The following is a 25,616-nucleotide window of genomic DNA, read 5'->3' on the forward strand; positions in this document are numbered from 1 at the left end:
TCACTCAAGGCTGGTGCTCTACCACTTGAACCACAGCTCCACCCATACAGCTTTCTGGCAGTTCATTGAAGATAAAAGTCATGGATTTTACTGGCCAAGCTGATTTCCCAAACCACAATCTTCAGCTCTCAGCCTCCCAAGTAGCTCGGATTACAGGTGTAAGCCACTTGGGGCCCTGAGTGACTATTTTGAATATTCCCACAAGACAGAAAGTAGTGTTTAGTCTTGATTAAGAAGTCAAGGCTGGCGGAGGCTAAGGGGCCTGCCCAAGTCACACAGCTAGCGCAGTCCTGGGGAGGAAGATCCAATCCAGTCCCTCAGACTCAGAGCCCCAAGGGCGTCTCCTCCTTCTCCCCCGCCTCTTTCTCTCTCTCTTTCTTTCTTTCCAGTCCTGGGGCTTGAACTCAGGGCCTGGGCACTGTCCCTGAGCCTCTTTGTGCTCAAAGCTAGCGCTCTATCACTTGAACTACAGCACCACTTCCTGTTTTTTCTGAGTAGTTTATTGGAGATAAGAAAGTCCATGGACTTTCCTGCCTAACCTGGCTTTGAACCATGATCCTCAGATCTCAGCCTCCTGAGTAGCTAGGATTACAGGCGTGAGCCACTGGCCCCCAGTCCCTGAGGGGTTCTTGATGTTGGGACTCAGTCTCCATGAAGTCCATGGTGGGGCTTGGGGACCATCAAGATGGGCATGACCAAGAAGCGTCCCCAGGGAAGAGAGAGGCCTTGCTTGCTGAGGGAGGCCTATGTTTCCAAGAGTCAAACTCATAACTGGGCAGGGAAGCCTAGGGAACCGAAGCCATAGAATAGAAGCCAGCCTTGGCTGGTACTACATGGTATGGTAGTAGTTACCATTACCCCTCAGGGAAATGAAGCTGGAAAGTTCCATGGCAGAGGGAGGAGTCAGGTTTGGTTAGGAATGCTTCCACTATAACTAAGAAAAGATGACTGTTGGTGGCTTAAACTCGAGATGCGTTTGTTTTTCAAGGGTCACAGTGAGTCTGGAGGCGACATATCTTAGGGCTAGCTTTTCATATCACTTCTCTTTGAAGAACTCAACCATCATTAGTGAGCTGCATTGTTACAGAATGGCTGCTTCTGCACCAGACATCCCCGTCACATCCAATGACAGTAAAAGACCTCTCTGAAAATTTGCTTTTATCTGAAAAAGCACAGTTCCTTCCTAAATTTCTCAGCATTGTTTCAGGGCTTGCAGCTAGGTCCTATTTCTACCCTTAAAGACAGGAGTCTATTTTTTTTTTCAGAGCTGAAGACTGAATTCAGGGCCTTGCCCTTGCTAGGCTGTCTTCCACTGAGCTAGTTGTTCTTGGGTGTTAGGAGAGTCCTATCAGAACTGAATCATGTGGACGTTGCTCGTGGGTAGAGAGTGGCTAGCAGGGGCCTAGAGGTGGCATCCCAGAGAGCTGGCTTCAGTGGATTGTCACTGTTGGGTGTCAGGGACAGACCCCTGACTGCCTGTCTTGCTGCTTGCTTGCCAGGCGGAAAAGGGCTTGGTGCCATTGCAAAGCGCCGTAGGGTCCCTCTGTTCCCCCTCTCCCCCCTCCCTTCTCCTGGACCATCGGGCCCCTGCAGGGCCTGAGGGAGGTCCTGGATTCTCACTGAGCTGGCCGGCCGGAGAGGCAGGGCGGGGCCTGGCTTCCTCAGAGACCCTGGCCGGCCTCTGCTTCCTCCATGCTCGGCATGGCGGGAAGTGGCGGTGCTGCTGGGCGGCTCTGCAGAGGGGAGCGGGCCTGGGGGCTTTTCTCTGCCCTGCAATGCGCCAAGTGGAGCAGCCGCAGCGATTGCCGTGACGGTGGTACTTCAGTCACTCCTTGAAGTGATGGGGATCTTCACGTGTGACGGGATCCGGGCCGGACGCTGGGGTGAACCGCAGGGGATGTAGCCATGAACAAGGCGGGTTGTGCTCCCTGTGGAGCTCACGGAGCTGGGATAGAAGACAAATAAACTTTGTTTTATTTCGTGTGTGTGTGTGTGTGTGTGTGTGTGTGTGTACATGCACTAATATTAGGGCTTGAACTCAGGGCCTGGGTGCTGTCTTTTGTTGTTGTTGGTCGTGGGGCTTGAACTCAGGGCCTGGGGGCTGTCCCTCAGTAATTCAGCTCAAGGCTAGTGCTCTACCACTTGAGCCACAGCGCCACTTCCGGTTTTCTGGTGGTTAGTTAGAGATAAGAGTCTCAGGGACTTTCCTGCCTGGGCTGGCTTTGAACCGTGATCCTCAGATCTCTGCCTCCTGAGGAGCTAGGATTACAGGTGTGAGCCACCAGTGCCTGGTGGTATCAGGTTATGCTTTTATTTTTAGTCTCTGTAGTACTAGGAATGGAACCCAGGACTTTGTGAATGCTAGGCAAGCTCTCTACACAGAAAAAGCCAGAAGTGGCGCTGTGGCTCAGAAGTTCAGGGACAGCGTCCAGGCCCTGAGTTCAAGCCCCAGGACTGGCAGGGAAAAAATACTTAAAAAACAAAGCTCTGAGCCTAGTGCCAGTGGCTCACTCCAATAATCCTAGCTACTGTAGGAGGCTGAGATCTGGAGGATGGCAGTTCAAAGCCAGCCTGGCCAGAAAAGTCCATGAGACTCCATCTCCAATTAACCAGCAAAAAGCTGAGCTAGAGGCATGGCTCAAACGTTAGCGTACCAGCAATGCCCAAGAAAGCCGAGCAAAAGCACAAGGCCCTGAGTTCCAGCCCTGATACCAGCATAACTCCTATAAAACAAACACAGAAAACAACAATGCCCTGATTGCTGGGCAGAGAATGAGCTGGGGAGGGGAGGGGAGGGGAGGGAAGACGCAATCAGGGCCAGGAAGTGAGAAAGGCCATGTCAGCCTGGGGAAGAGTGGGCAGATGTGAGGAGGAGGGGAAGAGTGGGGATCCTGAAGGGAGGGAGGAGGCAGCAGCTGGGGCTGGGCCCACTTCAAGCTGGTGGCTCCCCATTCCCTCTACAAGGCGGTCAGCCACCTGGTGCTCCAGTGAGGACCCAGGGCGGGGGCCCGTTACCCATGGGGATTGCACACAGCCCTCCTCCCTTGGCCATGCAGCTCAGGAGAGACACTGTTAGAATAATTATAATAAATATTATATATGTCCTATGTTATATATGTTATATATAATATATAACATATATTACATATTTTAATAATTTTGAGAGTGTCAGAAGGGAAATTGCTTTTTTCTTTTCTTTCTGGTCCTGGGGCTCGAACTCAGGGCCTGGGCACTGTCCCTGAACAACTTTTTGCTCAAGACTAGCGCTCTACCACTTGGGCCACGGCGCCACTTACAGTTTTTTCTGAGTAGTTTATTGGAGAGAAGAGTCTCAAGGGGACTTTCCTGCCCAGGCTGGCTTTGAACCGTGATCCTCAGATCTCAGCCTCCTGAATAGTTAGGATTACAGGTGTGTGCCACTGGGGCCCAGTTGTTTTCAGAGCTCAGTGTGGCTACTTGTCAGGGGGATGAGCAGGACCCGAGAGGAGGGGGCGAGGGGTGAGAGGCGAGGCAGGCGCACCTGGCCTGTGTCCCTCATTGTTTCTGGAGAGCTGGTAGTGGCCACAGGAAGCCCTCTGACTCTGCTTCCCCAGTTGTCCATGGGACTGGGGGCAGAAACAGGGCGGCAAGATTGGTGGGGGTCCAGTGGGCCACATGGGCGTGGCACACTTGGTGACACAGATGTCCCCTGGGCATCTCCAAAAGAAGGCCCTGCTCTCCTGTGGAAGCCCCAAGGCCCGGCCTTGCGTCCTCTGCCCACCAGTAGGTGGCTGGAAAGTAGACAGGCTGTCTCCTCGCCCACGCTCTGCAGAGCTGGGATTTGAACTCAAGGCTTTGTGCTTGCTAGGCAGGTGCTCGGCTGCTGAGCCATACTTTCAGCCCTTTTTTGGGGCTGGTTATTTTTTGAGATAGGTTCTTGCTTCCTGCCCAGGACTGTGGCTGGATTAGGATCTATCTGCTTTATTCTTCCCTCAGAGCTGGGATGATCGGTTTAGACCACCGCAGTTTCTTCTGTTGAACTTGGCCTCACAATTCCAGCTTCCTACATAGCACTACAGGTGTGAGTCATCATCACTCAACTTTTTTAGGGGGGAGACAGGGTCTTGCTATGTAGCCCAAGTGCTGGGATTACAAGTGTAATTACTATTACACCTGATTCCAAAAAAGCATTTTTTCTTTTTTCTCTTTTGGTCAGTTGTGGGGCTTGGACTTAGGGCCTGGGAGCTGATCCTGAGCCTCTTTGTGCTTAAGGCTAGCACTCTACCACTTGACCTATAGCTCCACTTCCAGTTATTGGAGATAAGAGTCTCACGGGGACTTTTCTGTCCTGGATGGCTTCAAACCGTGATCCTTAGATCTCAGTCTCAGGTGGTGCCTGGCTAAGAAACCATCTTTTCCTAACTCAAGCAGTCTGTCTAGGAATCTGATGGAAATCCTCCAACACAAAGCACACCTCTGAGAACCACTGTGCGGGGCTGACAGGTTCAGCGGGGAAGAGCAGGAGGTAGGGACCCCGTAGCGTTTAGCACACCTCCAGCCTTGGTAGCGCCTCTCTGGGGCTCTCTTTTGACCTTTCCAGTGCTTTCTTCCTTAGATCGGGCTCCGGGGATTTCTGACTTTCCACCCTGTGGATGCCATTTTTCCACAGCCTCTGAATTAAAAACGGTTCTTCCTTGGTCAAGAGCGGAGAATGGGCAGCGACCCCCCCTCCTCCCCCCTTCCCCCCCCCACTCTGTTTTCCTGGGCCTTGATTTAAGGAACAAAAGAAGCCGAGCTCTGCGCTGCCGCTGCCGGGTAGACAGCTGAAGGGTTTTATGCTCTTTAGGGAAAAAATACATTTTGTCTGTTAGAAAAAAAAAAAAATTTCCCTTTGAGCGCTCCAAAAACAGAAAGTGGAGGCAAAGGCATTGGGGCACTGGTCTTTCCCCTGGGCTGGGGCCCTTTTTGGGGACAAAAGACATGGTTTCCTCCCTGCCCAGGCTGCTTGCTGGCTGTGTGCCTGGAGGAAGTCAGTCTCTGAGCTTGGGATGCTCAGGGATGAGGTGAATGGGGATCCAGGGCAGGTGCTTGGCTGTGGGGGAGCTTCTAAGCACCACGCAGGCCTGTGCTGGGGTCCTTGACCAAACAGTAGTGAAGCTGAGGCCCTGAGACACTAGGCCTCAGAAGGTGGTGTTTGGAAATGCACAGGGGAGCTGAGCATGGTGGTGCATGCCTGTAATCCCAGCACATAGGAGGAGGCATGAGGACAAGGCAGGAAGATAATGAGTTTGAAGCCAGCCTGGGCACCTAGTAAGACCCTGTTTCAAAAATATAAAGAAGAGCTGGGGCACTGGTGGCTCGTGCCTGTACTCCTAGCTACTCAGGAGGCTGAAATCTGAGGGTTGAAGTTTGAAGCCAGCCTGAGCAGAAAACTCCATGTGATTCCTATCTCCAATTAACCAGCAAAAAGCTGGAAGTGCAGGTGTAGCTCAAGTTGTAATGTGATAGTGTTGAGTGGAAAAAACTGAGGGCAGGAGGAGGATCTGAGTTCAAGTCCCAGTACTGTTTCACGGGCACGCACACACACACACACACACACACACACACACACACACACACACACACACACACACACACACACACACACACACACACCAGTACATACAAAAACAAGAGAAGGCTGACAGGAAGACCCCTATTTAAACATGACATCCCGGCCCTGCTCCAGACCTACAAAATGAGACTCTGGGCACAGCCCCAAGGATCTGCCTTTTTTTTTTTCTTCAATGGAAAAACAGACAAACAACTCTCATTTTCATTTCCTGGAGTTAGGATCTGCCCTTTTAAACCTGGGTGCAGGGTGAGTAAGCCCGGGGAAGTTCTAATGGAGGACGCCACATGTCCAGACCCACGTGGCTGGGGTCCACAGGCCTTGGTTTCTGTCAGGACAGGAGCTGGGTGACAGGTGGAGGAGGTAAAGGGATCAGGTGTGGGGGTCCTCAGGGCTGGGGCGAGGGATAGGATGGAGGCAGGAGAGGAGGGGCTGAAGCTGGGGGCGTGGCCAGTGTCAGCCAATGGAAACAGCGCGCTCCAGGGGCTGCTGGGATGTGGGACTGGCTGGGCTTCCCTGGACCAGCGAGGCTGCGGGTAGTTGCGCCTCCCTTGTCACCTGCCCCGTGAGCCTGCCCATCGCGCAGAACAAACAAGGCTTTGCTGGCTCCCAGGAGCTCCACGTTCCTCTCTGAGCAGCTTTGAACTAGACTGGGCCCCATTTTACAGAGAGGGAAAGGGGGGCCACAGGAAGATGGGGCATCTGACCACACCCCACTCACTGCAGGCAGAGGAGGCAGGTGAGGCGACCAGGCCTGCTCCCCTCCCTGGCCCCCTCCTCCTCCTGGGTCCTCCATCCAACCTACTAGCCTCTGGCACTGGGCCGGCATGTGGCAGAATGGGGGACCTGCTCTGGAGAAGCACAGAGGTTGTGAGGACCACAACCCAGGAATGGAAGAGGAGCACCCTTCAGGCCAGCGAGAGCTCAGGGGAGGGGAGTGTGGTTTGGGGCAGTAGCCAGGAAAGGCACGTTGAGGAAGAGGGGTAGGAAGGCTCTGGAAAGGTGGTAAGAATAATTGTAGCCAGGTGTGGTGGCGCACACCTGTAATCCCAGTGCTGGAAAGGCTGAAGTAGGGGTATCTAAGGAAGACTCTTGCCTCCAAAAAAACCAAGGATTAGAGGTAGAGCTCAGTGGTAAAGCACGTTCCTAGCATGTTACAAGGTCCTGGGTTCAAGCCTCAGTGTCAGCAGTCTATAATAATGAATAACAAAAATAGTTATTAGCTTTCTTTCTTTCTTTTCTTTCTTTCTTTCTTTCTTTCTTTCTTTCTTTCTTTCTTTCTTTCTTTCTTTCTTTCTTTCTTTCTTTCTTTCTTTCTTTCTTTCTTTCTTTCTTTCTTTCCTTCTTTCTAGTCCTGGGTCTTGGACTCAGGGCCTGGGCACTGTCCCTGAGCTTCTTTTGCTTAAAGCTAGCACAGCGCCACTTCTGGCTTTTTCTGTGTATGTGTTACTGGGAAATTGAACCCAGAGCTCCATGCGTGCTAGGCAAGCACTCTACCACTGGGCCACATTGAAAGCCCAGCTATTAGTATTCTTATTTCAGCAGTGCAGTAGACAGAAGGTCTGTGGTTTGGGGTCAGGGCTCACAGAGTCCTGAGGTCCCTGGGCAGGGCCACACAAACCAGGTGATTCTGTTTCTTAGTTGTGGGCCTCTGGCCCAGTGGAAAAGCAGCCCCATTGACTTGTCGTTGAAGATAAGACACTATGTCTTCTTCCCCTATCTGTTTCACACACACACACACACACACACCACACGCCCTAGACAGAAATCCTGGGCCTCACTCTCCGGCTGGCCTGCACATGGCTCTCCTGTCCCCTGTCCCCTGTCCCCACCCAAGCCTGAAGGAGACAGAGATCCGGCCCTGGGAGGAGCCCTAGTTGTCTGTGAGTGTCACACTCCTGATTCATTGCAGGAGTTAGGAAAGGTGACTGGGCAGGCCTCCCAGCTTGAGCACTCTAGAATTTTCTGCAGCTAGAGTTTCATGGAGATCTGGAGGATAAACCTGCCTCTTCAATAGAGCCACATCTCCCCATAATTTCCCTGCTCGTTGGGCTGGAGATCCCTCCTCAGCAGCCTTAAGGGAAGATAGGCACCCCCAAAATTTGCACCCCCGGAGGATGGGTCCAGGTCAGCTGTGTCCCGTGTTCTGCAGTGGGCTGGGAGGTTTATCAGACCGTTTCCTGGGGACCAGCAGAGGGGTGGGGTGCCAGCGGGGCCGGAGGGCAGGCTGCGGGTGGCTGTCTTTGGGGAGAGGAGAGGAGAGCAGAGGACCCCATGTGTCAGCTCCCCGCTGCTGCGGGGTAGAGGGGCGCTGGGGGGTGTGGCCTACAGTGGTGACCCGTTGCTCTGTAAGCTGTCACTGCAGATGGCTTTGGAGATGGTGAAGAAACTTCTAGAAAGGGCTGGTGGAATGGGCCGATTGGGATTTGGTCAGTGAGAAGCAGCCAGGGCACAGGAATCTCAGGGCGAGGGCAGCTTTGCGGGGTGCGGAGTTCCAGGCATCCAAGGAAGGGGAGGCGGGGGGATCTGGGGGCCACCGAGCACCTTGACAATTAAGGACACATCATCAAGGTTGGCTAAAGTGATGGCCTTCCGTTTCTGTTCCCCTGAGGCCAGGCCAGCGGCAGCCTCTGCCTGGGGTTCAGGGCCTCTCCCCTCCGCCTTGCTGACTCCTCTGTGTTTTCTTTCAGGAACCTTTTGGACAAAGACATGTTTTCCAAGTCAGACCCACGTAAGTCCCGCTGAAGTAACGGTCACAATGACAGCAGCGACTGTGACTAATGACTGTGCCGAGTGTGGCGGGGCTGCTCAGGCATCGCTGCTGGCCACCAGCTGGGGAAGGAGCTCTGGGGTTTCCCTGCCCAGCCCCCGTGCTTGTGAAGCCTCCTGGGGACCCAGCAGGTCGGGAGGGGCTGGGGGGCTAGGGGCAAGTTGGCTGCTTCCTGGGTTTTCTGGGTTTGGGGTGGTTAATTGAAAATAAAAGTGTCCTGGACTTTCCTGCCCAGGCTGACTTCAAACCACCATTGTCAGATCTCAGCCTTCTGAGGAGCTGGGATTACAGGCATGAGCCGCCCATGCCTGGCTGAAACCAGATAAATTCTGAGCCTTGATTGGCTGTGGTCTGGTGGGACAGTTGTTGGGTTTGAGTAGGTCTTTGGGCTCCTCTGAGCCTCAGGTCCCTCATCAGTAAAAGGGGGTTGGTGAGACTAATAGGTCTGTGGGTATAAAGGGCCCCTGTGCCTTCAGATGCGCTCCAATGTACTCTGCCACCCTGTCCTCCCGTCACCTGTCCACCTGCCTACGAATGAATGGTGTCCTCCCCTCCTCTAAAGCGTGCAGAAGGAGTGGCCCCCTTTGGCCCCCTTTGCCAAGCTGACTCCTGTGAATTGATGCCTAGACACGAGCTGTGGGGCCCAGGGGCTGTCACTTGGGGGTAGCGTGCTTGCCTAGCATGGGCAGAGCCTTGGGTTTGATCCCCGGCACTGCAAACAACAACAGAAACAGAAATCAAGATCCTGATGCCTGCGGTAACCACTCTGCCCACTTCCCAGAGCAATCCAGGCTCTAGGCTGCCATGGTGTACACGCAGCCAAGGTCCCTTCCCCATCCGGGAACTCCCTTGGCCTGCAGTATTAATTAGTTTTTTTCTCTTCTCTCTTCCAGTGTGTGTCATGTATACTCAAGGCATGGAGAACAAGCAGTGGCGAGAGGTAGGTTGAGCCCTGCCTACCAGGGCTCCAGCCAGTCCCTAATCGTGTCAGTCTGTTGTCTCCAGCTCTTGAGCCATCCCACCAGAGGGGGTTCACTTGCAGCTCCAAGCCCTCATGAAGGCGGGAAGGCAGGCAGAGGGCTGTCCTAGTCTATGGCAGAGCAAGCACTGAAAATGGGGCCGATGGTGCCCATCCATCCTCAGAGAGCCCCGGTCTGAGGGAGACATGGTGATATTAGTTGCTTTTTGCACAACAACTTACAGGAGGAGCGATCGATCTGGGCTTCTGGTTTCAAGGAGCTCAGCCCTGGGTCAGTTGGCCCCTTGGCTCTTGGGTTTGGAACATCCTGGTGGCAGAATATTTCACCTCATGGCAGACAGGAAGTAGGGTGGATCAGCAGCTGGGAGGGGCGAGGCGAGATCCAGCCCCCAGTCACACATTCCCCAGTGACCTACTTTCTCCCACCACCTCCCAGTTTTCTATTGGAGCGGGGGAGCCTTTTATCTGCCAAGGGCCATTTGGATATTTATAACATCATTAGGAGCCACGTGGAACTATCAATACAAGCAGATGGGCCGTGGGCAGCCGACAAGAAGCATACGTGGCTTTCCCGTCGCCCACCAAAAGATTTCAGGGGCTGAATCCCTGATAGGTCAGCACCCCTCTGCAGCTTCCAGAAGTGGGCCTTGCTCACCTTCCTAGAGGGTCTCCATCCGGTCAGGTTGATGGTCCAGGACTGTATCCTGGGGGAGCCCTGGTGTGGGAGAGGGAGTCCTGGCTCATCATGGCCCCTGGGTATTACTCCTCCTGCCCCCGCCCCCCCCCCCGCCTTCGCCCCTCCCCCCCCCCCCCCGTTTTTCTGGTAATGTGGGGATGGATTCAGCCAGGTGATTCCTGCACAGAAGGCTTCAGTGTCGCCCATTTGTGGTGGTCAAATCTCAACACCTCCCCCGGCCCCACCCCACCCCACCATGTCCATTTGACTTCCAGGCCCCACCCCAGCCAAGGGTGATCCACAGTGTATCTTTGTTATTTCTGCGGTTCCATTTCCCTTTGTCCCTTATCATCGGCGCTTTGAGGAGAGGGCAGACTTGAAGAACCAGAGACTTAGCTGGGCGCTGGTAGCTCACACCTGTAATCCTAGCTACTCAGGAGGCTGAGATCTGAGGATCGTAGTTCAAAACCAGCATGGGCAGGAAAGTCTGTGACACTCTTATCTCTAATTAACACCAGAAAACTGGAAGTGGCGCTGTGGCTCAAGTGGTAGAGCACTCCCCTTGAGCTGAAGAGCTCAGGGACAGCACCCAGGCCCAGAGTTCAAGCCGCACAACTGACCAAAAAACAAACAAACAAAAACCCCAGAGAATTTAGAAGATGCTTTTAGGCTCTTCCACCTGGGTACTAACGGGTCCCGCTAAAACGGGGTGCTGTCCCTCCACTGCTTGTAGTTGGCCCCTGGCTCCCATCTTGTAAAACCACTCCCTTCAATGGCCACCAGTGCCAGCTGGTCAGACTTCCTTCACCTGGCTGACCTTGTCTCCCAGGGTTCCTCCCCTCCATGTTGGCCACAGGGCCTTCTGCCACAGGGCCTTTGCACTTGCTGTTAAAGGCTGTACCGCACATGTCCCTGTGGCCCCTCCCATGCTTCCCACAGATCTTGTCTGCATCCTTACAGTGTGGCGGCCCTCCCTGACCCTGTGGTCCAGCATCTCAGCCTCTCCTCTGGTTGTTAATTCCCCTTATCCCTTGTCATGGCTTCCAGGCTCTGGCTCAGTATTTATCTTGTCATCTGTCAGCCTCACGGGGCAGAGCCTTTCATCTTCCAGGCACTGCTCTACTTTGAGCATCTCAAGCAGGGCCCAGCACACAGCAGGTGCTTCATAAACGGTTGTGAAAGGAAGGGCCGGGGTAGCAGTGGCAGCTGAGCTGCTGAGGCTGACTTCCAGAGGTGCTGGCTGTTGTATCCTCTCTGGCTGGGCCTCAGTCCCCCTCACGGGGATCCCGCGGAAGATAAGGCTCTTGGGTGTAGGGAGGAATGGGGGGACCTGGGAAGCGGGGAAGTGAGGGGCTCCTGTGGGAACAGCAGACAGAGCTGAGGTTGCTTTTCCTGAGACTCAAGGCCTGGTCAAGCTGAGAGGGGAGGGGGAGAGAGGGGAAAGGGGGGGGAAGCTTGTTTTTCCCTTCCCAGTTGGTGCTCCTCTGGGAGATCCCCGGTCTTGCTGCACAAAGGGGTGAATTGGATGTGGATTCATGCGGGAATTTCATCCACGGGCAGGGCTGTGAGACGGACGGAAGCCCATTGAAGCATCGGCCAGATTGCTAGGGAAACATTTAGCCTACTTAAGTGAACTAATTACTTGTGAGGCCTTTGGCTGAGCTTCCTAGACATGAGCGCCAGGAATGTGCTGCTTGTCCCGGTGACTCCTGAGGCCGAGTCTGGAAGCGCCTCTTCAGAAGAGCGCTGCTTGGCAAACCGTTCATGACATTCTAGAATGGTGACTTGTTTCCATTTAGCTCAGGGTCCCCCCAGATTATCCAAGCCCTGTTGTCATGCCTGACAACAGAGAGGCGAGAGGGCAGAGAAGATCAGGGCCCTGGGCCTCCGTACCTCCTCGCCGCCACCCCTGAAGGATGTGGGACCTGGGGCAAGTTGCTTAGAGTCGGTGCCTCAGTTTCCCCCGATGTAAGATGGGGATACACCTACCTTAAGGCTTGGGGGTAAGGGGGAAACGAGATGATAGAGGTTCTGTGTATATCTGTGAGATGCCTGCCAGTGCTCTGGAAACATTCTGGAAGCATCGGCCAGCAGGTTTGGGGCTTTGCTAAGGGCTCTGCCACCTGCCCATGATTGCAGGAGAAAGCAGCGTTGTCAGGTGCTGGAGCAACGCGGGAAGGGAGGGGAGGTGTGTGTGAGAGAGAGGGAGGGACAGGAGGGGACTAGGAGGTGGCATCGCAGGGGGTTTGAGGGGACCCGGCAGGCGCAGCACAAGGTGGCAGTGCAAAGGTGTAGAAGGGAGGCGTCGGTGAGCGGTCCCCTCGGGTGCTGTGGAGTTGGGGAATGAGAGGGTTGTTAGTCAGGTTCCAGGGACTATAATTAAATACACCTGAGGGAATTCACTTACAAAGAGAAAAGGTTCAGCGGGGCGCTGGTGGCTCACGCCTGTAATCCTAGCTACCCAGGAGGCTGAGATCTGAGGGTGGCAGTTCGAAGCCAGCCCAGGCAGGAATGTGTGTGAGATTCTTCTCTCCAATTAACCACCAGAAATTTGGAAATGACGCTGTGGCTCTTAAGTGCCAGAGTGTTAGCCTTGAGCAAGATGAACTCAGGGACAACATCCAGGCCCTGAGTTCAAGCCCCACAACTGAGACAGAGAGAGAGAAAAAAAAAAAGGTTCATTGTTCTAAAGGCTCAGATCCATGATCTTTACCCCATTGCTGTGGGCCTCTGGTGAGAACCTGTGATAGTAGAAAATTACTCATATCACGAGCAGAGAGGAGGAAGAAACAGGGGTCCCACAACCTGTGTTGAAGACACCCCCCCAATGACCTAGGGTCCTCCCACTAGGCCCCTCCCCCAAAGGTGCCCCCCCACCCAGGAGCACAGCCCACCCTGCCAGCCCAGCCTTTAACACTTGGGCTTTGGCGGGGGAGGGGGGGGGTTCAGGATCTGAAGTACGGCAGTAGGATTTAAGGGGACAGTAAGAAGTGGTGGGTGGGCTACAGGGCTGCAATGGGGAGCCGTGCCTGATTCAGCCCTGGGGCCCCATGACGAGGTGGTTTCTGAAGTAGCTCTAGAGTCCGAATGTCAGAGCAGCAGAGTCCCTGGAGTTCAGGGGGTTGGCCGTGTTTAAAAGGGGTCAGGACCCGTGCTCGGAGCCTGTGTGTCAGGGTGGCAAAGCGTAGCCACAGGATCCACCCCAAGGGCACAAACTTCTCTGGCTATTTCTGAAGAAGGGATGAAGCACACACGTGTGTGGAGGGGGTGGTGAGAGGGCGCTGCTTGTCTGGTTCTCTGTGTGGTGTTAGAGATGAAGCGCTCACAGCAGAGTCCAGTGTCTGGGGTGATCGCTGCCCTTGCCAGTCCCCAGTTTCTGCCCTGGCCAGTTCATTGCCCGGGCACAGCAGATCATTCTTTACGAGCATCTTGGCTCAGAGTTCCTCCTCTGGGAGCAGATGGCCAGCCCGGGGAGGCAGGGCGGCGGGCGAGGCTGGGCGCAGGACCGGCCAATACTGGGAACCAGGAGTCTGCTCTTGCGGCCGCTGACGGCTGGCCTTTGGCTGATTTTAACCATTTGGGTCATTTTTATGCCTTGTGAGAAAATTCCATCTTCCCGGCACCTAAATCTGTCACCACATTTTTATGAAAACTGACTCTTAAGAGGTAATTTTAGCCTAGGAACTCGCGCAGTATTTGCATCAAGCCGGGCCAGGGCGTTGTGCGGGGCCTGAGGCCGCCGGAGTGCTGGGAGGACCAGTCCCAGAAGCACTCTGATTGGGTAGAGGGAAAAGCACAGGGAAAGATGGGGTGTGATCCCTGATTCTCCCTTGCCAGGCAGCTGTCCTAGCTTGTTAGAAAGGAGCGTGTGTGTGTGTGTGTGTGTGTGTGTGTGTGTGGAATCGTGGACTCTTGGGGTGCCCAGTGGGTCTCCTCAGATCACGTGCAGTGCGTGTGGCCCCAGCCACCAACCCTCATCCCAGCCCAGTGCTCAGCCTGCTTTTTGAGCCACCCCACCCTGTGAGCATGTGGAATGCTCTTTCGCTGCGACCAAAGGCCTTGTTCCAGTGAGGGCCGAATTTACAGACTGTCAGGTAAGGCCCATGGTTGCTTGGTTGCCCTTCTAGGTAGAAGGGACTGGGAACCCTTTGCACTTCGGTGCTGCGGATCACATCTAGGCAACTGCACTACTGCTGAGCTAACCCCCCTGCCCTCTGCCCCCCTTTTTTTGTTGGTGGTGGGCCTGGGCTCTGTCCCTCAACTCTTCAGCTCAAGGCTAGCGCTCTACCATTTGATCCATAGCACCACTTCTGGCTTTTTCTGTTTTATGCGGTGCTGAGGAATTGAACCCAGGGCCTCATGCCTGAGAGGCAAGCACTCTACCACTGAGCCACCTTCCCCTCTACCACTGAGCTACCTTCCCCTCTAGCACTGAACCACCTTCTCCTCTGGCCTCTTTTATAAAGCCACTGGTTCCCCCCACCCACTAGTACTCCACCCTCATGACCTCGGCACCAGCCCAGAGCTCCTAGCACCACCCCCAGCAGTGGTACTAGGGCTTCCACACACACCCACTGTGGAGGCCTGCTGTATGCTGGGCCACAAAGGGAGCAGTTCAGAGCGAGAGAGAGAGAGAGAGACAGAGACAGAGACAGAGGGAGAGAGGGAGAAAGAGAAGGAGAGAAAGAGAGAGAGAGAGGGCCAAGAGGGAGAGAGAGAGAAAGAGAGGGAGAGAGAGAGAAAGAGGGAGAGAGAAAAGCAACTGCAAACAGCAGCAACAAACCGTGAATATCAACAGCAAACATACAACCATGGTGCACAGAGCCATTCTAAGCCCTTCTTCTGATTTCATTCATTCAGCCTGCTCAGCAGCCCCAGGCGGGCTGGGTAGAACTTGCCTACCATGCACGAGGCTCTGGGCTGGACTCACAGCACAACGAAGGAAGGGAGGAAGGATCCCCAGGTCTGTGGAGGTGCTATTATTATTAATTATTATTATTAGCCCCTTCTACCGAGGAGGAAACCATCGCTTCCCATCTCAGGGCGTTCTGCCGGGAGCGCAGGTCTGTCAGTGTTGCTTACAGAGTGCGTTGTGGGCTTCTGTTGACCACAGGCGGCCCCCTCCTCACCGGGGCGCGCACAGGTCCACGTCAGATCTGTGTGGTCCTGGTGGGTGCTTCTAGATGTACCACACAGTTACATCCCGATGAACCGGTGGGAACAGGCGTGTAATCCTTCGAGCGTGTCAAGCATCGGGCTTGCAGTGCAGTGCACTGTGGTGTCTCGCTTGCTTCCTATGGCCTCCTGAGAGGGGACTGAGCCAGTAGCGCTCGCCCCAGAAACAATCAAAGCTGAACCACCAGAGGATGCTTCCTGCTTTATCTCTCTCAATCTTAAGTGGAATCGTTGTTGGGTGGGAGGGCTGGGTGAACACGTGCGGCTTCTATTCCACTGTGTCCTTTTGCTGTAAGAAAAGGGTTCCTGCTGGGCACTGGTGGCTCACGCCTGTCATCCTAGCTACTCAGGAGGCTGAGATCTGAGGATCGCGGTTCAAAGCCAGCCCGGGCAGGAAAGACCGTGAGACTCCTATCTCCAATAAACCACCAGAAAACCGGAAGTGGCGCTGTGGCTCAAGTGGTAGAGCGCTGGCCTTGAGCTGGAAAGCTGAGGGACAGCGCCCAGGCCCAGAGTTCAAGCCCCACAACTGACAAAAAAAAAGAAAAAAAGTGGTAGAGCTGAGACTGTATTGAAGTCTGAGTCCAGATCCCCAGCTGGGCTGCTCATTTCCAAATCAGGCTTCTCTGGTCACCTGGGACTGTGTAGCGCATTCCACTTTCTGTGTCGTTCAGTGGACATGTGTCCAAGTTGTCATCTGCAGAAAGGTGTTTGCTTGAGGCAGAAGATCAAAAATTCCAGGCCAGCCTGAGCTACAGAGAGAGACCCTGTCTTCAAAAACCAACAACAACAGAAAAAAACCCAGCAGCCCCAGGCTCTAGAGCAGGTCCCCTGTGGCACAGAGCTGCGGCGGGCTGACCAGCTACACTTTGAAGCTGTCCTGAGAGCAAGGCTGCCACCTGCCCAGTGGGAGCAGGGCCAGGGCAGCTGGTAGAGAGACCTCACGTGAGCCCATACTGACCAGCCACCGTACAAAGCCCCTGCTCAACAATGACTTTTTCTTTGTGTGTGTGTATGTGTGTGTGCGCATGCACGTTGTGCATGGGCCCAGATCCTAGGGCTTGAACTTGGAGCCTTGAGCTCTTGCTTGGCTTTTTCTGCTCAAGGCTGGTGCTTTACCCATTGAGCTATACCTGCACATTCCTTGGCTTTTTGTTGGATAATTGAATCTAAGCATCTGTCTCAGATCTGTCTGACAACTTTGGGCTTTGAACGGTGATCTTCAGGTCGCAGCCTCCTGAGTAGCTAGGATTACAGGAGTGAGCCACCACTGCCTGGCTAATAATGACTCTTCTTACAAGGAGGCCTGAGTGAGAAACCAGGGCTTTCCCAGGAGGGAGGGAGGAGTCATGATGTCATTGAATAGGAGCAGGGTATCTTGTCAGGAGGGCAACACCTTCAGGGAGAATGGGGTGTGTTGAGGGTAGTGCTGGCACACCTCTCTTCCTAGAAGTCAGAGGCCCGGAAGGCAGTTTTGTGGGCACTTGGCAGCCAGGTTCCTTGGCAAAAGGACCATGCCCTCAGGAGCTGGGACGTTTAACAGCTTATCTGGAACAATGGCTCATTTAGGAACCAAGCTGGTTTGGGCCAAAGCCTTTGATGGTAAGCTGAGTAAATCTTCACAGGCCTATTGCTGGTGTCTGGGGCGCAGCCAGGGAAGCTTCTTCTGCTTAGCCACCCACCCTCCCCAAACCAGGCAGGCCTTGGGAGCCTGGGTACCCTGGTTCACTTAGGTTCCCCAACTCTTGTTCTTGCACACAAAGCAGGAAGGTAGCAAGGCCCAAAGACCTGGCACCAGGGGAGCGGAGACCTGCCCCTTCCGCTCGCTGCAGCCAGCGCGCCTCACTGGGCAACAGGGAATTCTGGACTCCTCCAGTAAGAGAACCGGAGAGCACTTTCCAAGACCTTCCAAAATGGTGGTAGGCCTGCCCCGGAACCCACCCTTCCGGCTTCCTCCTACCCGCCAGGTGTCAGGGCGCTTTCTACCCGGGCACACCAGGCACAGGGCAGCCCCTGTCCCCAGGCCAGCCCCAAGGGAAACACCGTCCCCTTTCCCCCTGGGCCCCTCTGAGTCTCAGTCAGCACAGAGGCCTCTAATTTTAGTTGTGCCCAATGTGATTCATGAGGGCCGGGGCCGGGCGCTTTTAATGAAGGAGCCATCAATAATATATAAAAATTACAGGGGGCGCTTGGGCGGGGGAGAGTGAGCAGCTTGGAGGTAGGTCTGTCAGCCCGGGGGGGGGGGGGGGGGGGGGGACACTGCAGCGGGGTGATGTCTCCATCATGCTGTCATTTTCAGGAGACAAGAGCTGCGGACCTGGGCAGCCATTGGGAGAGACACCCACTCATTACTGAGGCAGGGGGCCGAGGGGACACGGCAGGGAGCCATGCTTCCCTCGCCGCCACCCCGTTTGCCACGAGGCTCTGGGAGGGCCCTGGTGGCTTCCTGGGAACTCCTTCGCTCCTTAGCTGTAAAATGGGGACTTGAGTAATGGCATGTGGGCAAGGTCAGCGGGGAAAACACGAGATCGGGGCTGTGTGGGTGGGACAGAAAGCGAAGGAGGAGGGTTTGATGGAGGAGGAAAGCCTGAACGGGGCGGGCGGCTTGGAGAGCTAGGGCTCGGCTGCTCAGGCAGCCCTGCACTCCTGTTATGGCCCATTTCCTTAAGAGCTGGGTGGCCTCCAGGAGAACGCCCCGCCTCCTTTCCCTGCCTCTGTTCTCTCTCTCTCTCATTGGCTAATTCACAGGACTAGAATTCTAGTTCTTCACTCTTCAGATCCTAGGTCTACTTGTCAATCAACATTGTGTGTGTGTGTGCAAACCCCTATTCTGGTTTAAATTCAGGGCTTTGTGCTCTCTCTTGGCTTTCTCCCTAACAGCTAGTGCTCTACCCCTTGAACCATGCCTCCATCCTGGCTTTTTCTGGCTAACAGAGATGGAGTCTTGAGGACTTTTCTGCCCAGGCTAGTTCTGAGATCCTTTGATCTCAGCCTGTTGAGTAGCTAGAATTAGACATAAGCCACCCAGTGTTTGTCTATCAACTTTTTTTTTTGTCAGTCCTGGGGCTTGAACTCAGAGCCCGGGCGCTGTCCCTGAGCTTCTTTTTGCTCAAGGTTAACACTCTACCACTTGAGACACAGCACCACTTCCATCTTTTTCTGTTTCTGAGGTACTAAGGAATCGAACCTAGGCCCTCATGCATGCTAGGCAAACACTCTACCACTGAGCCACCTTCCCAGCCCTATCAACATTTTTTTTTTGTTTATTTTATTTTATCTTATTTATTTATTTTTTGCTGGTCGTGGGGCCTGAACTCTGGGCCTGGGCTCTGTCCCTCAGCTCTTCAGCTCAAGGCTAGTGCTCTACCCCTTGAGCCACAGTGCCACTTCCAGCTTTTTCTGCTGTGTGGTGCTGAGGAATGGAACCCAGGGCCTCATGCATGCGAGGCAAGCACTCTACCACTGAGCCACCTTCCCAGCCCGATCAACATGTTTTTGACTGGAATCACAGGAGGGCCTAGGAGATAGAGGTGGGGGGAAGGGAGGGAGGGAGAGAAATGGAACCTCCAAGCCCTGCAGCGGTGTTTATAAGTAGAGAGGGTCGGTGCGTGTGGAGGAAGCGCAGAGGCTGGCCGGGCTGGGGCAGGGATGAGGACACCCATGGACCCACCATTAAAATATCTTTCAAGCTGGGCGCCGTTACTCACACCTGTAATCCTAGCTACGGCTCCCAGTGGTAGTGCCCAGGCACTGACTTTAAGCCCGACAATCCAAAAAAGAGAACTTGTTGATTTAGATTCCATCAGCTGTTTGTGACCCGGAGCTCCGCCACCTGGACTCCTCCTGCCGCTCACTTGGCTGTGTGACTCCATCCACCTCTCTGAGCCTTTTCTGTTTTCTTATGTACAAATGGGACCCGTAGCAGTATTAACTTCCTAAGGTGGTCGTGGGAAACACTTAGGGCTGCACACACTGTGGGGGGCTTCAGGAGGACTGATATTTATATCAAAGACCCCAACTTAGTGTGGGACATCATGGCCGCCTCCTGAGGGTGTGTGTGTGTGTGTGTGTGTGTGTGTGTGTGTGTGTGTGTGTGGCATGTGTGTGTGGCTTGGAGCAGCAAGGCTGCGGCTCGGCCAGCCAGGACCACCTCTGGGTGACGCATCTGGCACCACAGTGGGGTACAGGGCAGATAGTGGGGCGCACTGCCCCTCATGCCTCTGTATGTGCTAACTCTATGTACAGCAGAGCCCTGGGAGCCATGATGTTCAGTCCCCAAGGAAGTTTCCGGCCAGCCCCGTGGGGGGGGGGTCCTCGCTGGAGCTGGCGCCCTGCCACTTCCCCTGCTTCACTGACACTCTGGGACTCTGTCTCAGGGGTCTCTGGGTCTCAGGGTGGCTTTTGTGGCCCAACCGAGGCCTTTCCCGCGGGGGTTTTGCTGCTGGGGCTGTGAGCAGGCCTCCCTCCGGCTCCCTTCCCCTCCCAGCCCCTCTCAGCCGCCTCCTCCATCTCCACCGCCTGCAGCCCACCCATCTGCACCCGCCTACCGCCCCATCCTTCCCAGGCCTCTCTGCGTCTGTCAGCTCAGCCTGCTCAGTTCTGGGCTCCCTCAGCCTTTGTTCACTGGGGTTCCTGTGGCCCTCGCGTGAGCCACGTGACCTCCCGAAATGTGGGTAGAGGGCTTGTTGGGGATGGGTTAGAAGGGTGGATGGGTTGCCCCCGGGCAGCTGGCAGAGCTTCCAGGTGAAGAGGGCTGGCCCCAGAGAACTGTGCATACCCACTAACAGTCACCCCCCTCCCTCCCTCCCTCCCTCCCTCCCTCCTTCCCACCCTCCCTCCCCCCTCCCTCCCTCCCCCCCTCCCTCCCTCCCTGCACTGCCTGCCTCTTGCTACTCCTCCATCAACTCCCAAGCCCCTTCTGCCCCCACAACTCTGTGACTCAGTAAAAACCGAATCCTCAGGGAAATGGATTTCTTTTTCCTCCTCTTCTTTTCTTCACGTGAGTTTGGTTGTGTCTGGGCATTGGGCCTGACAGGGACCTGGTAGCTTCTTGGCTTGTTCAAATCCAAGGTTCAAATCCCTATGGGTCTTAGCTCACAAAATGAAGCCAAAGGCATCCTTCATCCTCCCCAGACCGTGGGTTTGCCGCCATAGCTGGAGACGCGCGTGCGTGTTAATTACCTGCTCCTCCACCAGCCTGGCCGCTCCTGCACCCCTCCACTCCCCATGGGGGCACCCCGCCCTGGTCCTGAGAACCCCCTTTGTTTTACCGGCACCATCAGCCTCTAGGGAACCCCCTTTTAGAAGCTTCTAGCACCATGTCCTCACCAGTGATGGGGTTCTGTATTCCTTGGAGTCAGGCAGGATTCAGAGGAGAAGTGGAGGTCTTGTCTTTCTGGAGGATTCTGGAAGCTTCCACAGGAATGCCACGAGGAGAAATTTTTCTTTTGTTTGAAGACAAAAGTCTTCAGCAACAGCAGAGATCTCTCAGAACCCCTGAGTGCCCCTTTGTAAGGAGTGTTGTGGAATTTCCAGGGTGAGACAGGACCCCAGTCTTCTTCAACCCCACATCCTCCCAATGCTTGGGGAACGGACTCCTCCTTGGTTGATTTTCATAGTGTGGGATGGCCCCCTGCAGTTGGATGAAGGAAAAGAGAATGAACTTTGTGGTATCTGCCTGTGTGACCCCAGACAAAGTACTTAACCTCTCTGATCCTTTCCTCTTCACTGAATAAGAAAGTGATCCACTTGATCTCCTGAGCCATTTGGTAACTCAGGAAATATTAGATTCCTGCTTGCTCTATAGTAAATTGCTCCCAACTCTATCTGCTTGCAAGAACCTGAAAAAAGCATTTGTCTGGTTCCTACCTGCTGTACCCATTTAATTGGTCTATCTGGGGGAGGGGGACTTAAGCCATGGGATATTCTAAATGTACCTGCTACTTATTCTTATTTTTGGTTGGTTATGGGGCTTGAACTCAGGGCCTGGGCACTGTCCCTGAGCTCTTTTACTCAAGGCTAGTGTGCTCTACCACTTAAGTCACTTTTGAGTGGTTAGAGATAAAAGCCTCACAGGGGCTTTTCTGCCCAGGCTGGCTTCCAACCTCAATCCTCAGATCTCAGCGTCCTGAGTAGCTAGGATGACAGGCGTGAGCCACCGGTGCCCCGTGAGCTACTGTGATCTAAGGTATATTCTACAAGTGCCTGTTGCCGGATGGATTTTTTTGTTGTTGTTGTTGGTCGTGGGGCCTGAACTCTGGCCTGGGCGCTGTCGCTCAGCTCTTCAGCTCAAGTCCAGTGCTCTACCACTTGAGCCTCAGCCCCACTTCCGGCTTTTTCTGCTTATGTGGTGCTGAGGAATCGAACCCAGGGCCTCATGCATACAAGGCAAGTGCTCTACCACTGAGCCACCTTCCCAGCCCGGATTTTTTTTTTTTTGAAAAAAGTTAAATGTGACATCTGTATACACATAAAATAAGCACATGATAAAGGCTCACTTCACCTCGCTCTAATGAACCAAGCAGGAAGACGCTTCTCGGCAATCAGGAATAAATTTACCAACAGTGTGCGTGCTGCTGGTACCTACAGGGTGAGGACCAACTGCATTTCCACGTATGCAGCTCGCCTGCGTTTCTGCACCCCAAGAGCCACTCTACATTTTTCGGAGTCATAGCTCAAAGACAAAGGCAGGGTGGGAGGCCCTCCGGCGGCAATGCCTGCACCAGCGGGTGACACAGGACACCTTGTCCCCCATTTCCTGCAGGTCCAAGGTCTTTCTTCCCAGCAGACCTGCCATGCAGTCAGGGGTGGGGGGCAGCCTGCTCCTTTGGGGGTGCCTGGTGTCCACTCCCCCCTCCCCAAGCACAAAAACGAAAGACATGTGCAAGAATGGAATTGAACTGAATGATAACCCTAGCAAGTAATTAGGGCAAGTAGCCGGGTGAGGTAGCGCACGCCTGTAATCCCTGAGGCGGGGGGATGTTAGAAGCCCATCTCCTGATGAAGCCTGGTTCTGATCAAACCACAAAGTTAGCTTGTGGCAAAAGCTAAAACTCAAACTCATTCATTCATCTCCTTCTTCCGCCTTAATTCATTTCACCGACCTGTGGGTGCCCACTGTGTGCGGGTCCTGGTTGGCAGTGAGCAGCAATCACGAGTATTTCTCCCCTCCCTGCTGTATCTGGTTTGAGAGCCCAGGCCATGGCTGGGAAGTGCCCTGAGCCTGGGGTGAGGGGTGGGGAATCTTAGCTGTGTGGCTCCTGACAATGGGGAAGCTTGTCCCCCAAGGGATCCGCTGGCCCTGGCGTTCTACAGGGGCTCAGTGCTGCAGGGGTTCAGCATTGTAGGGGCATTGGCGGTTCCACCTGCCCCTGGGAGCCTAGGGAAGGCTGTGGCTGCAAAGATGACAAGAGGTCAGCGCTGGGGAGAGGAGAGCCACCTTGAGGCTGGGATTGGCTGGGACGTGGTTGGCTTCATGAGGGACAGGGGACAAAAAGGCATTAAGTCAAGGGCTCCTGACTCCCTCCGCAGGGAGCTGAATTCCAGACACCCCAGCTGCGCCAGCCATGTGGGGGAGGGCCTGGGCAGGAGGGCAGGGAGGGCCCCCAACCAGGAAGATTGTTTGTTTACTTTAGTCATTACTTTCCATGCTAATATATTTAGAACGATTAGCGTTCTATTTAAAATATGTTGTCTTGCACCTATCTGTCTTACACATGGTAAGACTCCGGGAAAGATCATCAACAAGACCCTGCCTGCGCAGATCTAGAATGAATGGTGTGAAGGGGCTTGTGTGTTTGAATTATGTGATTAAATGCACATGCATGCACACGCACGTGCGCACACACGCGCGCACACATCTAGCCAGGTGAGTGTCTATAGCTCATACCTGTAATCGCAGCTACTCAGAAAGCTGAGATCGGCCGGGCGCTGGTGGCTCACGCCTGTAATCCTAGCTACTCAGGAGGCTGAGATCTGAGAATTGCAGTTCAAAGCCAGCCCGGGCAGGAGAGACCGTGAGACTCCTATCTCCAATAAACCACTAGAAAACCGGAAGTGGCACTGTAGCTCAAGTGGTAGAGCGCTCGCCTTGAGCTGAAGAGCTGAGGGACAGCGCCCAGGCCCAGAGTTCAAGCCCCATGACCGACAAAAAAAAAAAAAAAAAGAAAGCTGAGATCTGAGGATCATGGTGTGAAATCAACCTGGGCCAGAAAGTCTGTGAGACTCTTATCTCTAATTCACCAAAAAGCTAGAAATGGAGCTGTGGCTCAAGTGGTAGAGTGCCAGCCTTAAGCAATAATGCTAAGGGACAGTGTTCAGGCCCTGAGTTCAAGCTCCACTCCTGGTGCATGCACACATACACGCACGCACACACACACACAGAGGAGTCATGGCTTAAGTGATAGAGCTGTAGCCTAAGAGATAGAACAATAGCCTATCAAGCACAAGGCTCTTAGTTCAAGCCCCAGTAATACTAAAAATAATAATTAATAATAATGAAAATTTTGTTATAACTGTTTTAAGTATATGGTTCTCTAAGTATGGAAAGCAGGTCTCTAGGAACTCTGTGTGTGTGTGTGTGTGTGTGTGTGTGTGTGTGTGTGTGTGCGTGTGTGCGCGCACATGTGTGCTCGTCCTGGGCTTGAACTCAGGCCACAGCTTCACTTCTAGCTTTTTGGTAGTTAATTGGCGCTTTTTCATCGTGCAAAACGGTCACTCTATACCCATTAAGTGCCCCTTCCCCTCCACCCCGCCCTGGCGGCTGCCCTTCTGCGCTGCTTGTGTGGCTGTTCCTGGGCATGGAGTCACACAGCCCTCTGGCTTTTGTGACTTTGAACAATGTCCTCAAAGTTCATCCATGTTGTGGTGTCTGGTTTGGGGACTGTCGTCTGGTTTAGGGCTGAATAATACTCCACTAAGTGCAGCGGCTTGGTGCTTCACCTTTTAGAGTCATACTTCCTTCTTTTAATTGTTTTGGTTTTTTTTTTCAAGGCCCTGTAAGCCCCAGCGCTGGGTGCGGGGCTCACTCCTGCACTGGGGGCTCCTTGACCCCCAGAGCCAGGACTGAGGGCCACACACCTCATGCTGCCCTCTCCCCTGTTTTCTCTTCCAGTTTGGCCGCACAGAGGTCATCGACAACACGCTGAACCCCGACTTCGTGCGCAAGTTTATCGTGGATTACTTCTTCGAGGAGAAGCAGAACCTCCGTTTTGACCTGTGAGTGGCGGGGGGGGGGGGGGGACAGCTGTTTCCTTCCCCCAGTGGGTGGGGGAGCTGTGACACTCCTGGAGCCCAGCGTCGGCAAGGTTGAAGTGACATCATGGGGAGCGGGTGACGATTGGGGACAAAGGTGCCCACCAGCAGGTCCAGGGGCATGGGTGCAGGGAGAAGGGGGGAAGGGAGAGGAGGGGAGGGGAGGGGAGGGGAAGGGACAGATTTCACCCTCCTTGCTCCCCAGGTAACCGAGAGGTGCCGCTGACTGGCCCTCAGTCAGAGTGTGGGGTTGTGCGTGTGTATATGTGTGTGTGTGGTTGTTGTTGTTATTGTTGTTTTCATACCCAGTATGGGGGGGGGAGGTTCTGTCCCTGAGCTTTTTTGCTCAAGTGGAGCTTTACCACTTGAGCCACAGCTCCCTTTCCAGCTCTTTTGGTAACTAATTGGAGATGAGTCTCACAGACTTTCCTGCCCAGGCTAGCTTCAAACTTCGATCCTCAGCTCTCAGCCTCCTGAGTAGCTGGGATTACAGGCGTGAGCCACCAGCATCAGGCCGGTGTGCTTTGTGGCAGGGCTTCCTCCATCCCACTTACCCCAGAGTTAACATGGCTACTGGGGTTCAAGAGCATCTACGGGAACATCGGAAGAGGGGAAGACCCTTGTCCAGGTGTTAAAGGTCAGCGTGGGGCTTGGGTCTGGTGAGCAGGCGGAGTTCTGAGTCTCTGTTGTTTCAAGAGATGTGTGGTGGGAGCAGTTACCAAGATTTGTGTCCTAGAGTCAGCAGACAGCATGGGAAAGGACGAGGGCTCGGTGGCTGGCGCCCTGCAACCTAGCTGCGTGGGGTAGAGCTGGGAGGATCTCAGTTCCCGGTCAGCCTGGCCAGAGAAGTCCAGGAGACTTCATCTCAACAGAAGAAGTTGTGCTTGGTGGCCCATGCTTGGCATCTCAGCTACCATAAGAAGTACAAAATAGGAGGATCACGGTCCAGGCACATGCCCCATGCAAAATGACCGTGCAAAAAAAAAGGGGGGCTGAAGGCATGGCTCAGCATAAAGCAAATGGGAGACCCTGAGTTCAAACCCTGGAACCACAGAGAGAAAAAGAGAGAGGGAGAGGAGGGAGGGGAAGGGAGGGAGGAGAGCAGTGAAGGGAGTGAAGGAGGAGCACCCTGGAGGAGTGGGGAGGAGCTGCGGTGGAGGACAGCAAGCCTGGG

General features: G+C 54.3%; 1 protein-coding gene across 2 annotated transcripts in view; it reads left to right on the forward strand.

The window, feature by feature from the left end:
• The window catches only part of Cpne5 (copine 5), a 70,142-nt gene that overhangs the window by 5,201 nt on the left and 39,325 nt on the right, over positions 1-25,616 (forward strand). For both annotated transcript variants that reach the window (XM_042684204.1, XM_042684205.1), the window contains exons 2-4: positions 8,281-8,321; positions 9,254-9,300; positions 24,303-24,406. In XM_042684204.1, coding sequence (XP_042540138.1) covers positions 8,281-8,321; positions 9,254-9,300; positions 24,303-24,406 — 192 coding nt within the window. The remainder of the gene's footprint in view (positions 1-8,280; positions 8,322-9,253; positions 9,301-24,302; positions 24,407-25,616) is intronic.

This window comes from Dipodomys spectabilis, unplaced genomic scaffold (assembly GCF_019054845.1).
Source record: "Dipodomys spectabilis isolate Male_0828 unplaced genomic scaffold, ASM1905484v1 ptg000085l, whole genome shotgun sequence".
NCBI classification, from domain to species: Eukaryota; Metazoa; Chordata; class Mammalia; order Rodentia; family Heteromyidae; genus Dipodomys; species Dipodomys spectabilis.